This window comes from Dinoponera quadriceps, unplaced genomic scaffold (assembly GCF_001313825.1).
Source record: "Dinoponera quadriceps isolate SergipeBrazil2010 unplaced genomic scaffold, ASM131382v1 scaffold2305, whole genome shotgun sequence".
Classification (NCBI taxonomy): Eukaryota; Metazoa; Arthropoda; class Insecta; order Hymenoptera; family Formicidae; genus Dinoponera; species Dinoponera quadriceps.
In genome coordinates, this window is record NW_014556411.1 from 805,892 (window position 1) to 817,734 (window position 11,843).

General features: G+C 49.6%; 1 protein-coding gene across 1 annotated transcript in view; it reads left to right on the forward strand.

The window, feature by feature from the left end:
• The window catches only part of LOC106747302 (TSC22 domain family protein 1), a 73,356-nt gene extending 62,081 nt beyond the window's left edge, over positions 1 to 11,275 (forward strand). The window contains exons 4-8 of the mRNA XM_014624696.1: positions 2,186 to 2,288; positions 3,068 to 3,090; positions 9,093 to 9,251; positions 10,036 to 10,384; positions 10,843 to 11,275. Coding sequence (XP_014480182.1) covers positions 2,186 to 2,288; positions 3,068 to 3,090; positions 9,093 to 9,251; positions 10,036 to 10,384; positions 10,843 to 11,275 — 1,067 coding nt within the window. The remainder of the gene's footprint in view (positions 1 to 2,185; positions 2,289 to 3,067; positions 3,091 to 9,092; positions 9,252 to 10,035; positions 10,385 to 10,842) is intronic.
• Positions 11,276 to 11,843: the final 568 nt, after the last annotated feature.

Here is an 11,843-nt window from a genome sequence, read left to right on the forward strand (position 1 = left end):
TATATATATATATATATATATATATACATCCTCGCTCTCGAATCTTCGACTTCCCTTCGCCTCTCTATCCAGAACCTTGCTCTTTCTCCGTCGGAATTCTCCGTCTTCTTTTTTCCAAAAGGTGGATCAATATAGATATTAAAAATTTCAAGATTCTCGAGTTTGTAATTACGAAAATCTAACAGAATAATGTGAGAAATATCTTTTTCATTATTTTAAATATTATTTTGCGCAAAGTAGAAAAAGATACATATATTCTCACTGGTCACTTTTCGTTCGTGGTAATGTCTCTGCCAGATACTATTCAAAATAATTAGCTTGAGAATTTTAATCTTCGTGAGATCTCGCGAGGGCATCTCATTTCTTCGAATATCGTCTATCCTTTCAACTTACATATATATATATATATCGCTTAAGACGAGTCGCGTTGCTCCTAACATATTCCTTCCTTAGTTATGCCCTTGCTACGGGCTGCGGGCCGAAAATGATTAGTTTCAGGCCTTTTCAAAAGCAACCGTCCGATCCCCTCTGTCGTTACCCCGACGGCCTCGCGAAGAGGTAACACATTCGTACGCAGAGTCGAGTAGTAGCTCTCGATCACTGGCGGTTCCTTCTCTCCCTGGGAGACGACTTCCTCTCCCTTGGAGTCCCTCTTCCGAGCTCGCTGAGCGATTGCGGCGTCGACAACTCGAAGCGCATATAAACGAACACTACGGAGAGGCGCGAGAGGAGGGGAAGGGGTGCATGTGACAAGGCCGTAATGAATCTACCTCTTCGCGAGACGAGCGTACTTAGCGCACTCGAGGAAGGTCTCGAGATAGAAGAAACCCAGCACGGTGGAATTCGTAAACTGCACACGCGATTAATGTCGTCGCGACGACCACGATGACGACGACGAGGAGGAGGAGGAGCAAAGAGTGAACGCAGTCGTCGACTGAATCGGCCGAGGCGCGCATTACGCGCCTCCTTCGCGGATAATCCTCCGATCAGCGGGACCTAATTATCCCGTTCCCGCGTTCGTAATTCCGCGAGCGCTCGCTAATCTCCATTTGAACGTTTAAATTCGCGTCGGCCCCGAGAGAATCGTCGCGATTAAGACCTTGAGTAAGGACCGATCCGAAACATTCTGCGCGGGCTTAAGATACTCCACGATAACGCGACAAACCTCTAAGAGCCGACTAATGAGCACGGAGCGGGAAGGGGAAAATCGCTCGGCGGTTATCGCTCACTCTCTTTCTCTTTCGCTTTCTGCCTCTCGCGTTCCAATGAAAACGGCTATGCAAACAGTCGAGAACTGGTCGGGGATCGTTCAGCGAGGAGAAGAGAGTCTTCGGAGAGGAAAATCATCGGCGGTCGAGAACGCGCGAATCGTCCGATTACGCCCGAAGAACGATCCGCCGGACTGATCGGCCGGTCCACCAAAGAGGATCTCACCCTGTCTCTCTCACTTCCATCATGCGGGCTCGCCGTCGTTCTCGCGCGATAAACCCACGGCGCGATTCTCTTAATTATGTCCGCGCGGACGATAATCTCAGGCCCTCGTTAAGAGCGCGCGCGCGCGCGTCCGCGAGGTCGCTGCCGGTGCGCCCGGAATGAAACGATTTCAGCGTGATAAGTGGGATAGGTAAGGGACGTGGAGAGCTTTCGGTAGGTGTGCGGCAGGAATAATAGCGAAGGACGCCTAATAAACCTGCGGGTGCCCCGCTGCGCGCGGAAACGGAACGCGCCGGATGAGGTTGCGAGCCAATTACCGGGCGCCCGCGCGTAGCGCGCAAAGATCCCGAGGGCCGATTTATTCGATGCTCGTGTTGCCCCGGCGTATGCACGGCGCATACGAAGGTCTGCGCGGACTCGAGAGAGAAACTATGATAATACGTCGGGACTGGAATCGAGACGGTGGAAAGCCTCGTGTCGTGTTTTTGCTGAACTTTCCTTCTCGAACGTCGCCTTCCGAGGGAACGGATTTGCACGTTTGAATTTCACGCGCGTCACCGTCCGAGAATGTGGAAACCCGAAAATTTACAACTCTCGGTCATTGTCAGACGTATGCTTTCATCCGCAAGTAATTCGAAGTAAATTTTATATTAGTGAGAAAAATCGGAATTTACATTGCGCTAATAAAATTCCAGATTATTTGATATATTTCGCATATGTATAACTTATGACTTTTATTTTGTTTTTACAGAAGGTCGTGGAGAGTACGGATGGGTGCTGACTCTAGTGATAGTATCCTTAGTATCGGCTGGTATCGGAGCGGTGGCGATGATGATCTATTCTCACTGTCGAAGGTTAGTATGTGTATTTCTTTCTTACACAAACACGCTTATTTTTGCGAGCATAAAGCATTAAGAGGAAAAAAGATGGTGATCGAGGATTATCTTTTTATGCAACACGTCTCGTCCTCGTACGATGGATCTTCGAGAACGATTGCCGAATTCGTTTTGCGCCGTGTAAAATCAATTGGATTTAATGTTCGTTCAAATTGAAATTCTCGTGTACATAAACGGGACGCGCAGTTCAATTTCCGCGAGAATACTCGGACACCTCGCGAAGCGGCGAGGCACTTCGATACGGATCGGCGCACCGACAGATTCGCGAGCCGATCGCGGTTTCATCTTGCAGCGCGGCTCGGCCGATTCTCTTAAATTACCACCTACCGGCGGATATCGTAATCGAGAGAGCGGATCGCCGCTGAGCACGAGGATGAAGCAGGGGTTGCTAACTAGATTTACACTCGCTACGAATCCGACAAGTGACAGACGAATGGGGCGTGGAAAGGGCCGAAGAAGAGGGAGACCGATGTGAACGTTGCGTTCGACTTGAACAGGAAAAGAAAGTTTTGAACATATTTGGTTCGTTGTATCACATGAACATCAATGCAAGTAAAACGGGACTCCGGTCGGGTCGTGATCTTAGAATCGTTACGTAGTCAGAAAACAAGCATCTTCGCAACTGAGGAAACGTCCTTCTCTTCGAGGAGAATAATTTATCAAACTTCATCATCGATACGCGTATTTCTCTCGATACATCAGTTTATTCATGGATATTTTTAATTTATCTGTTACAGGATAGTGAACGGCGGTGGCAGAGGTGAGCAAAATTCCATCATGATACGCGTGTTATTCGTAAAGCTGTTCGAGTCGAGATTTTAGTCCTTACTTTAAATCTAATTTAGTTCTACATTATAAGTCTTCAAAGGTCTTTTGTTATACTCCTCCGACGCTACAAATTGGAACTTATTTCCTTTTTTCTTCCTTGAGGACATGATGTGAAATTTAAAATTTCGACTCGGGGTGTACTCGTGAAATGATTACTCGCAGGACGTCCGTTTCCGTGCGAAGTGTACTTTTGATTCGCGCAAAACTTGAATCGTTCGCAAATCGAGGATCATGAGTGACGAGATCGGTGTAGGGTCACGATTAGGCGGATCGAGACGAGAGAAGATCCGGATTTACCCTCGAGACTAACCCTTCAATTATGTCGAATTAACATACCGTATACAGCGCACAGTGGGTTCGCGGCGGTGCTGACAGGTCAGGCTCGAAACGATTCCCAATTATCCGAGTCCCCTACTGAGTTACCGGCTCGCGCGGAGCCCCTCCGTTCGCTCGTTTCTTCATCACACGTTAATATATGACATTCACATTCACAATAACGTCCTCTCGGATATCCTTTATGAAACACCACACAAAGGTCTCCTTCGAGAACGCTTCTTCCATTGTCGCGTCGTAAACCCCTCAAGTCGCAGAAAAAAATACGTCATAATGTATGGACGCGGGGATGGTTTTTTTCAGCAAAAGACGTCAAAATAATGCGACAATTTAACAACGCACAATGGGAAAAATTGCGAGAACGTTGCCCGTCCCCGACACAATGCGCTTTTCTCGCCATCGTACCCGCGATATTATCGTTATGACGTAGCAAAAAGCCTCATCGGGACGATGCTGCAACGCGAAAGAAAGTTGCGAAATAAACCGTCCGTTCCCGCCAATCCTCCGTATCGTATTGTCCGCTAAACCGACGACCGTTCGCCTTGCGAAGAAGAAATAGAGCGACAATCGGTCGGATCGACAAACGTGACGCTCCGGTTCGTGAGACACAGTCGTATTAGACGTCGTCTCTTATCGGGGAGGGTGGAGGGAATACTTCTTTCCCTCTGCGGAACGTGTCGTCCGTGGAGATTGGCTCACGACGTCGCCGGCCACGTAACGACCGTCTCGAACGGAAATCGGGGCCCCGTTTGCGCGCGCATGACGGCGCCGACACGCGCGACGACGGACACGTCGTCGGCGCCGAGGCGGACGGCGAACGACGCGACGTCGCGTCGAGTGTCAAGCATCGATTGGAGTTTAATTAGTTCGCATAATGCAAACCACTCGCCACGTCAATGTGCTCGAGCCGTTTCGTCGTCCGTGTGTTGCTCGTCGTGCTGCTGTTCCGTGTCGCGCGCTTAAAGGATAGGAGGGCGACGCGACGGCCGGACGGACGGGCGACACAAAGGAACGCGTCTAATTAACTTTCTGATTTAAAATCAGCCGCGGCACGATACGATCGACGAGCAGCGGCCGGCGAACGGTAAAAAGACAAGAAGCGGCCGGGGGGGCCGCAGGGTGCTACCGCCTGGGATGCTGGGGTCACCCGAATTAATTATCCGACACTCGTTTCACCGAACCATCTCACGAACCACCGGGCCACCGTCGTAGGTTCTCTCGGGGGCTCGCGAACACCGCTTAAATCCCCGGCGAAATTAACCCTGAAGTGCCTGCGCACTTAAATGCAACGCGAGTAGCCGCGTGGATGACAAGTGCCCTTTAAATTGACATTTTCCATTGAAAAAATCGCTTTAGAAGGTGACAATGTTTATTTGCATGGAAGTAACAACGATGAAAGATCTTATTTAAATTGGACGAGAACGGCCCTTAACTGACAAATACGCCAAATATTCCCTTTTCTCTGCGCATAGAAGAGAGATGTTTCGAGAAACCTATCAACGCGATGCGAATGAACCATCGTGAGATATCCTATCGACGATAATGTTGTTAATCATTTTACGTAATTTTCGTGTAAAAAAATAATCATCCGAGGTGGTCCACGGTTCATACTTGTTACTCGCGAGAGCGCGCGATTTCGTCGCTCTCGCCCCCGGGGGCGACTTCTAATCCGGTTTTAAAGCGGATAACCACCGAGAGAGGCACGAAATAGCCAAGATACAATTACACGTTAAGACGCGATGATTTATTACCAACGCTGGAAACAATAGCGGTCGTTAATCGCGTAATGACACGTAGAAGGGGAAATTTCTCGACGATGAAATAAGATCCTGTTTGGAAGCGGGATTTTACCATCGAGCGCCGATCCCCACCTCTGCCCTCGTAAAACTTCCCCATCTATCAGGGATATTTTCAATTTCGCCAATTTGCCTCTTTCGCGTGTATATGTATAACCTGTGTAAAACCCTATTAAATCTGTAATTTGAATCAATAGCGGGGTCCTAATCGAGAGAGTCCAGCCGGCGCTCGTGGAACGTAACTTCGTTACACCGACCGGCACATTTTACGAGATTGCGCGTAATTGAATATCCCGCCGGGCAAAAAATAAATTAGTGAAAGTTCGTTAATAGTACATCATCTTGCCATGCGTAAGGATTGCTTTAAGTGCCACCGGGCGAGCCAGCGCGTTAATGGACGGCTGAAAGAGGCTGCTCCCGCGCAAAAAAGAAGCGGGGGGTTCTATACACGTTAGATTCCCCCGCGATCCCTCCGTGATACAATGACGACCGGGGGAGTCGGGTAGAAAAGGTGAGGCGAATCCGTTAATCGGCTTATCGCGCGTCGACTGGAACGATATTTCGGATCGGTTGGTGTGTCAGAAAATCACGATGCCAGCAGCGGCCCGACACTCTCGCGCGTATTGACATTCGGGATATTTGCCTCGTACAAATTGGAATTCTCCCATTATTCTCCCATTATGAAATCGATTACAACGGACGCGCTAAGTTAAAATACGAAATATACAATGCGTGAGTCGTGTGCGTTTAATTAAACTCTTCGCTCTTGCACGAGTGGCTTTTACGATATATTGGAAAATAAATTCAGCCTCGTGTAAGTTCTCTCCTCGCTAAATGTCACCTAGATTTCATTTTGTCGGAACATTAATTCTAATGTTAATCGTTAGAAATATTTAGTAATAATAATAATGGTAAAAATAGACGGCAAATCGTTCCAAAATCCTCGAAAAATCGTGGATTTTAGGACTCACTGTCACATTCGTATCCGAAGACAATAAATAAATGATGTAACTTGTTTCTACATCTATAACATTCATTATTATGTTTCAACAAGTTGGAAGTGAAGACTGCAAGCTCCTACGATGATGCTTAATCCCTAGACGCGCGAGTTTGATCGTAATAAATCGTGTTAAATTCTTATCGCATAAGATCTCATACTCGGCACAACCGGACTAGGAGGCAAAGCGTGTGTTCTACGCACACCTTTAAGCTATCTGATCGTGACGAAAGAGCGTAACACTTGCCCCCCCGTCGTCACGACATGCTCCCCGACGCTACGATTTTCACGTGTCGCCTAATTAATATTCCACCTATCTGTCTCGATAATATTCAGCCAAGATGGTATACCGTTGGTGACACGGCTCGACAGCCTGGAAGAAGGACCGACACGATCACTTAAACTCGTTCGTGAAGCAGAAACTATGTTATAATCGCGTGACGATAGACGTCAAGCCGAAACATGAAGGTGCAATGCTTCTCGCGCGTAAATTGATTTTCGCGTCAAATTGAACAATTATTTTGCGCCTTTTTTACAGTATACCATCGCGATGTGTCATAATGATGTACATAATGAATATTATGAGAACGATTCATTATATGTTACGTGATAATTGTTAAGCGATTGTAGAAATTTTTTCATTGAGAAACGAAAGAGCCAACTTACATAAAAATATTCTTATTTCGCAATGTGATTTCTTTTCATGCTGAATTCATTGCCTTGCGTTCGCCTCAGGATAAATGCGAAACTGTCTGCTAATCCTGTTTGTCTCAATCGTGAACGCTTTGAGGAATGCTGCAAAATAGGAGCTGGTAGTCGGGCAAAATTAATAGGGGGATGGATGAGAAATTAGCCAAAAATTGCTGCGCTCAGGGCGGTGGTAAACCTGTTACGATATAATCGTGCCGGAATTTTGTCGCACTCGCGAAATCGCAGCGAGAACTGGCTCGGCTTGCGAAATGACGGGAGGATAAATCGTCGTGCTTTATCCGCTCCCGCAACAAACAGATTAGCGGCGGAACGTTAAATCGCGAGTCGTTTAGTAATCGCGCAAGCGATATTAACGACAAAGCCGCGCTGCGATAAATAAACACGATTACATTTTCCACTCCGGTGTAATCGATGGGACATCGGGCAAACGTCCGGACATTAAGCAGAGAATAGTCACGCATAATTGCAGATGTAACGGGTTTCCCGCGTTGTCATTACGGCTCTGATCGCGTCAGATCGAGGCGGTAATAAAAGAGTACAGACTATATTTATCGGTACGAGAACTAACGACTTTTTAACGAAGGAGGTCAGCATTAAGGAGAAAGAATATCCACGGCTATGATTAACCCCGCACAATTAACTATGATTACACCGTGCAATTAACCGAGTGCTCCGTTTGACCGATTATCTCGCTGTGTGAAATTACAAGCTGAAGCTGCGAATCAAGCGATAAAATTAGAATCTTACGCGCATAACTCAAACCCTCTCTGTCTCTCGGAGATCAATTAACCCAAGGCGATTATTGTGAACCTAACGAATACGTGAGAAATTTGATTGATCAGCGAAAGTGGGCTCGGGACGCCTTAATCCTCCGAGATATTACGAGCGAAACTAATCATTTGTAGAAATCGTGCGGCCCTCGGGCGTGGACAGCTCGAAAGAACTACACGGGAACGCCTCAAAGTCGAAATTGCCTACCGCGCAACGTCGGGCATTCCGTAAAAACGTGAAAGGCGCTGGCGAAAGCGCGCGCGGGCTTCGAGTAATCAACCATTTCCGACGCGTCCATCAAGCGTGTTCCTTCAAACGCGCCCGTTGTTGCGAACGCTCTCGAGAGAGCGATCTCGCGCGCGTCTTCCTCGAAGTATAAATAAAATAGTAGTTCGCCTCGCGGCGGACGACGGCATTAAACGCGCGTAGAAACCGCTGGCGCGGGGGTAACGCGATAAACGAGAAACCAGTCTCTCTATTTCCCGGCAGCTCGAGTGACAGCGGCGCGCTTTTCAGGCCATCGCGCGACGACATGCCCCTCGAGTCCAACGAAGGGACGAAGGAGACGCTACGTGCGTAGGTTATGAGGCCAACTCGGTTGCGAGAGTAACGGAGACAGAAAGAGAGAGGGAGAGAGAGAAGGGAGGGAGTACTCTGGCATAAGGAGTCACGAGATTCCCTTAATCTCGTCGTCTTTTTTCTTCCCTCTCCTCCGTATTCTCGTACCTACTTACCGTCGCGGCGGCGCTTCTGATCTATGAATTCCGAGATCCCTTTTCCTGTCTCTCTCCCACTCTCCATCTCTTGTGTGCCCTCTTTCCTCTCTCTCTCTCTTTCCGGATTCTCCAGCAGCCACCCCGGTACCACTCGCTCAGCGCAACCCGCGGTTCTATGAGGGCCCGTGACGGCGCGATGACAGGTCCACAATAAAGCCGTACAGAAAACAGCCGGTGTTTTCTTCGTACGCACGTCATAATGCGTTGATTCGAGGGTCGTCCGTCGTCTCTCTCGTCGTCTATATACAAGAGGACCAGTATTTTATATCTGCGTGCAGGGTTACGCATATTCGGCCGTATCGGAATTCCCCCCTGATTTTGCCCCGAGCTCAGCTGGCCGCACTTCGTGTGCTTCGTCGACACGCGAGAAACGCATCCCGTAGGATAGATTCAACACCGTCGGGGAGGGAAGGTCGTGGGGCGCTCCCCCCCCCCCTCGAAACGCGAGCTAGCGAAATTCGAGCGCGATTTTCGCGTCGATGTCGAGGAATTTTTCCGGAGCAACGAACCGTGCGTGAGAGAGAGAGACCCTCTTCGCTTTTTGTTCCAGCGAGTTGCTGCGGCGTCGGCGTGGAAGACTCGAGCGTACCCGAGGCCGGCGGGCCCACGGGGGCGGGTGGTACAGGCAGCGGGGTGGCCGTCATACCCGATCGGCCGCCTCTCGAATTAGACAAATTACCACCTTATCACGACGTAGCGCCTAGCCCCGGTGAGTGTTATTACGCGATACGCTTGCCGTCCGCAAGACACTTCTCATGCATATGCGTTGTCCGGCAGTCCCTGAGAAATGGCCGCTCGTTACTCGCGCGTTCCCGACACGTTACGTCGTGTGTGTTGTGATCGCGCGACGGTAGCGCGGCGTCTCTCGCGCCCCGGCTACGGTACGTCTCATTTCGCTCGCCGGGGAAAATCGAGCTCGCAGAACCGGATCTCACGCTCCGCAACGGCGCGCTTTCAACCAGCCGTGTATGATCTTTCGCGACAATTACGCAGCTGTACCTCGCGATAAGGTTGCTGACCGGGTCAAGTTGAAACCGGAGTGGTGAGTCGTGTGTTTCACTTGTGAATTTATTGCGAGAGAAACAGTGAAGAAGAGAGAATTGTAACACGTTCCTTTCAGGATGTGAGAAGACGTCTTCGTCTTTTAAAAGGAACACTTTGCACGATTCTTCTTTTTCATTATCTTTCTTTTACAATAAATACGCAAACGATACGGACAACTTTCGGGCCAACTTGACCTGATCTCGCCTGTCACATCGGAAAACTCGAGGGAAGTTGTCGGAAAGGAATGGAAACGAGAATTCTATCGGAATTAACACCCGCAACCTTGACGCTAAATTATAACATCATAAGTCTCTCAAGCCATGAAAAAAAAAAATGATGAAAGTCGTGATTCTTATGTTTCTTTAATTACTTCTACTTATTACGTTTACTTTAAGAATAAATCTGCCAATTAGTACAAGTCTCGAATCGTTGGTGAAATCGGACTTTAGGGCACAACGTGTGGTCGTGGCTGGGTTCTCGGCGAGGCGGTGGCACCCCGGGAGTCGTCACGACGCCGCTCTCCCTTCCGCAGCACCGACGAGCGATGAATCTCCCAGTCGAGAATCACTACACCCACATGCAAACCGACGAGGCGCTGTACGCAGAACTGGACTCTCAGGCCGCGAGCTACGCGAGCGATCTGCAGTTACAAATGAGAGGAAGCTCGACGTACGGTACGACTTCCGGCGGCCAAGACGACGAATATCACGAATTGGACGCTGCCAGATTACATCGTCATTACGGGGGCAGCGATGGTTCACTGCAGACTGACACACTTCGCACTCGACACAGCAAGAGGTAAGTGACCTCGTTTTCATCGAAGATGTTAAATATGAGTTTAAATGCGGAAACAAATCGGTCTCGTCAAAACAATAAACAAATTAAACGATCTCATCTTCGCATCGATCGCAAAATAAAGCCACCCTTTGTGAGAGGACTCCCTCGAACGTTTCGCCATTCAGTGATTCATCTCGAGTCGGCCAACCATCCGTATAAAATTGATCGCGACAATTATAAAGCGCGCGCCAGAAGATCGTTTCCCCGACGCTTCCTAGATCGATAACGAGCTCGCGCGGTTTTGTTCCATCATCGCCTTTCTAAGAGCGGCTAATTGCGCGTATAACAACGAGCGAGCGCGCGTAATCGGCAGATATCGATGCGGCCGATATATACGCCGTACATATGTTAATGGCCGGCATTCCGATCGAACGTCGTCCCGACGGTTATTGAGAGCCTCGTTATCCGGTTGCTTCCAGGATACAAGAGCCGGACTACGAGATGTACGAGAACGGGCCGTCGACGCCGGTGCCGCCGGGTCAGCATCATCATCACCACCATCACCATCACCACAATCATCATCATCATCAGCATCAGGAGCTGAGGATCGCCGGCAGCAGGAACAGCGAACACCCCTCGTACCAGAACACGGCGTACACCGGAAGCGACGCCGAGCCGGACGGACCGACGCTGAGCAGCGCTCCCAGCAGCGCTTACTACAGCGATCTCAGCTCGAATTCGACGAACCAGCAGATACCGGCGGCCGCCACGGTGTCGTCGTCCGCGATGACGACGACAACGACGACGGCGGCGCCGACGACCAGCTTACACCTGAGTCCGCAGAACTTGGACGCGCCGCAGTACAGACTCGCGGCGATCAACGAGAACACGGTGCCTTCGGACTATATTTAATTAATATATAAAAAGAGGAATGTGTATGTGTGTGTGTGTGTGTGTATGTGTGAAGTCGAAGAGGAAGCTCGACGATCGCCACCGAGACCGACCTGTGTTAATCTCGCGTGAACGAGAAGAGTCTGGGCGCGACCGCGCTGATTCGACGCTCTTTCTCTTCGATAGGAAGTGTCGCGTCTCTCTTGGGCCGCTAGGAGAACAGGGAGGAGAGGATGAGAGAAGACAAAAGACTGTTGAGATTTCTCGTCGCTGTGACGTGACTGGGAAGTTTCCCTTCGACGAACGATGACGCTTCACGGTGTTCGGCCGCAAGTTTTGTCCGGAGGAGGAGGCATGTCGCGAGGAGCGTTCGCATTACGCCGGCGTTGTTGTTTGAGCCGGCGGATGCGCCGGAGACCGGTTCCGGATGGAATCGATTTCTTGCCCGGCGACGCTCCACTTGTTCCTTTGTCGCCACACTTTGCGGTCCTGTTAAGACAATCGACTTTTCGCGACACGCGAATCGACAGCTCAAGCGTCACGAATCGATCGGTAGCGGCGCGCCGGCCTCTCCTGCGCTTTTGCGCGC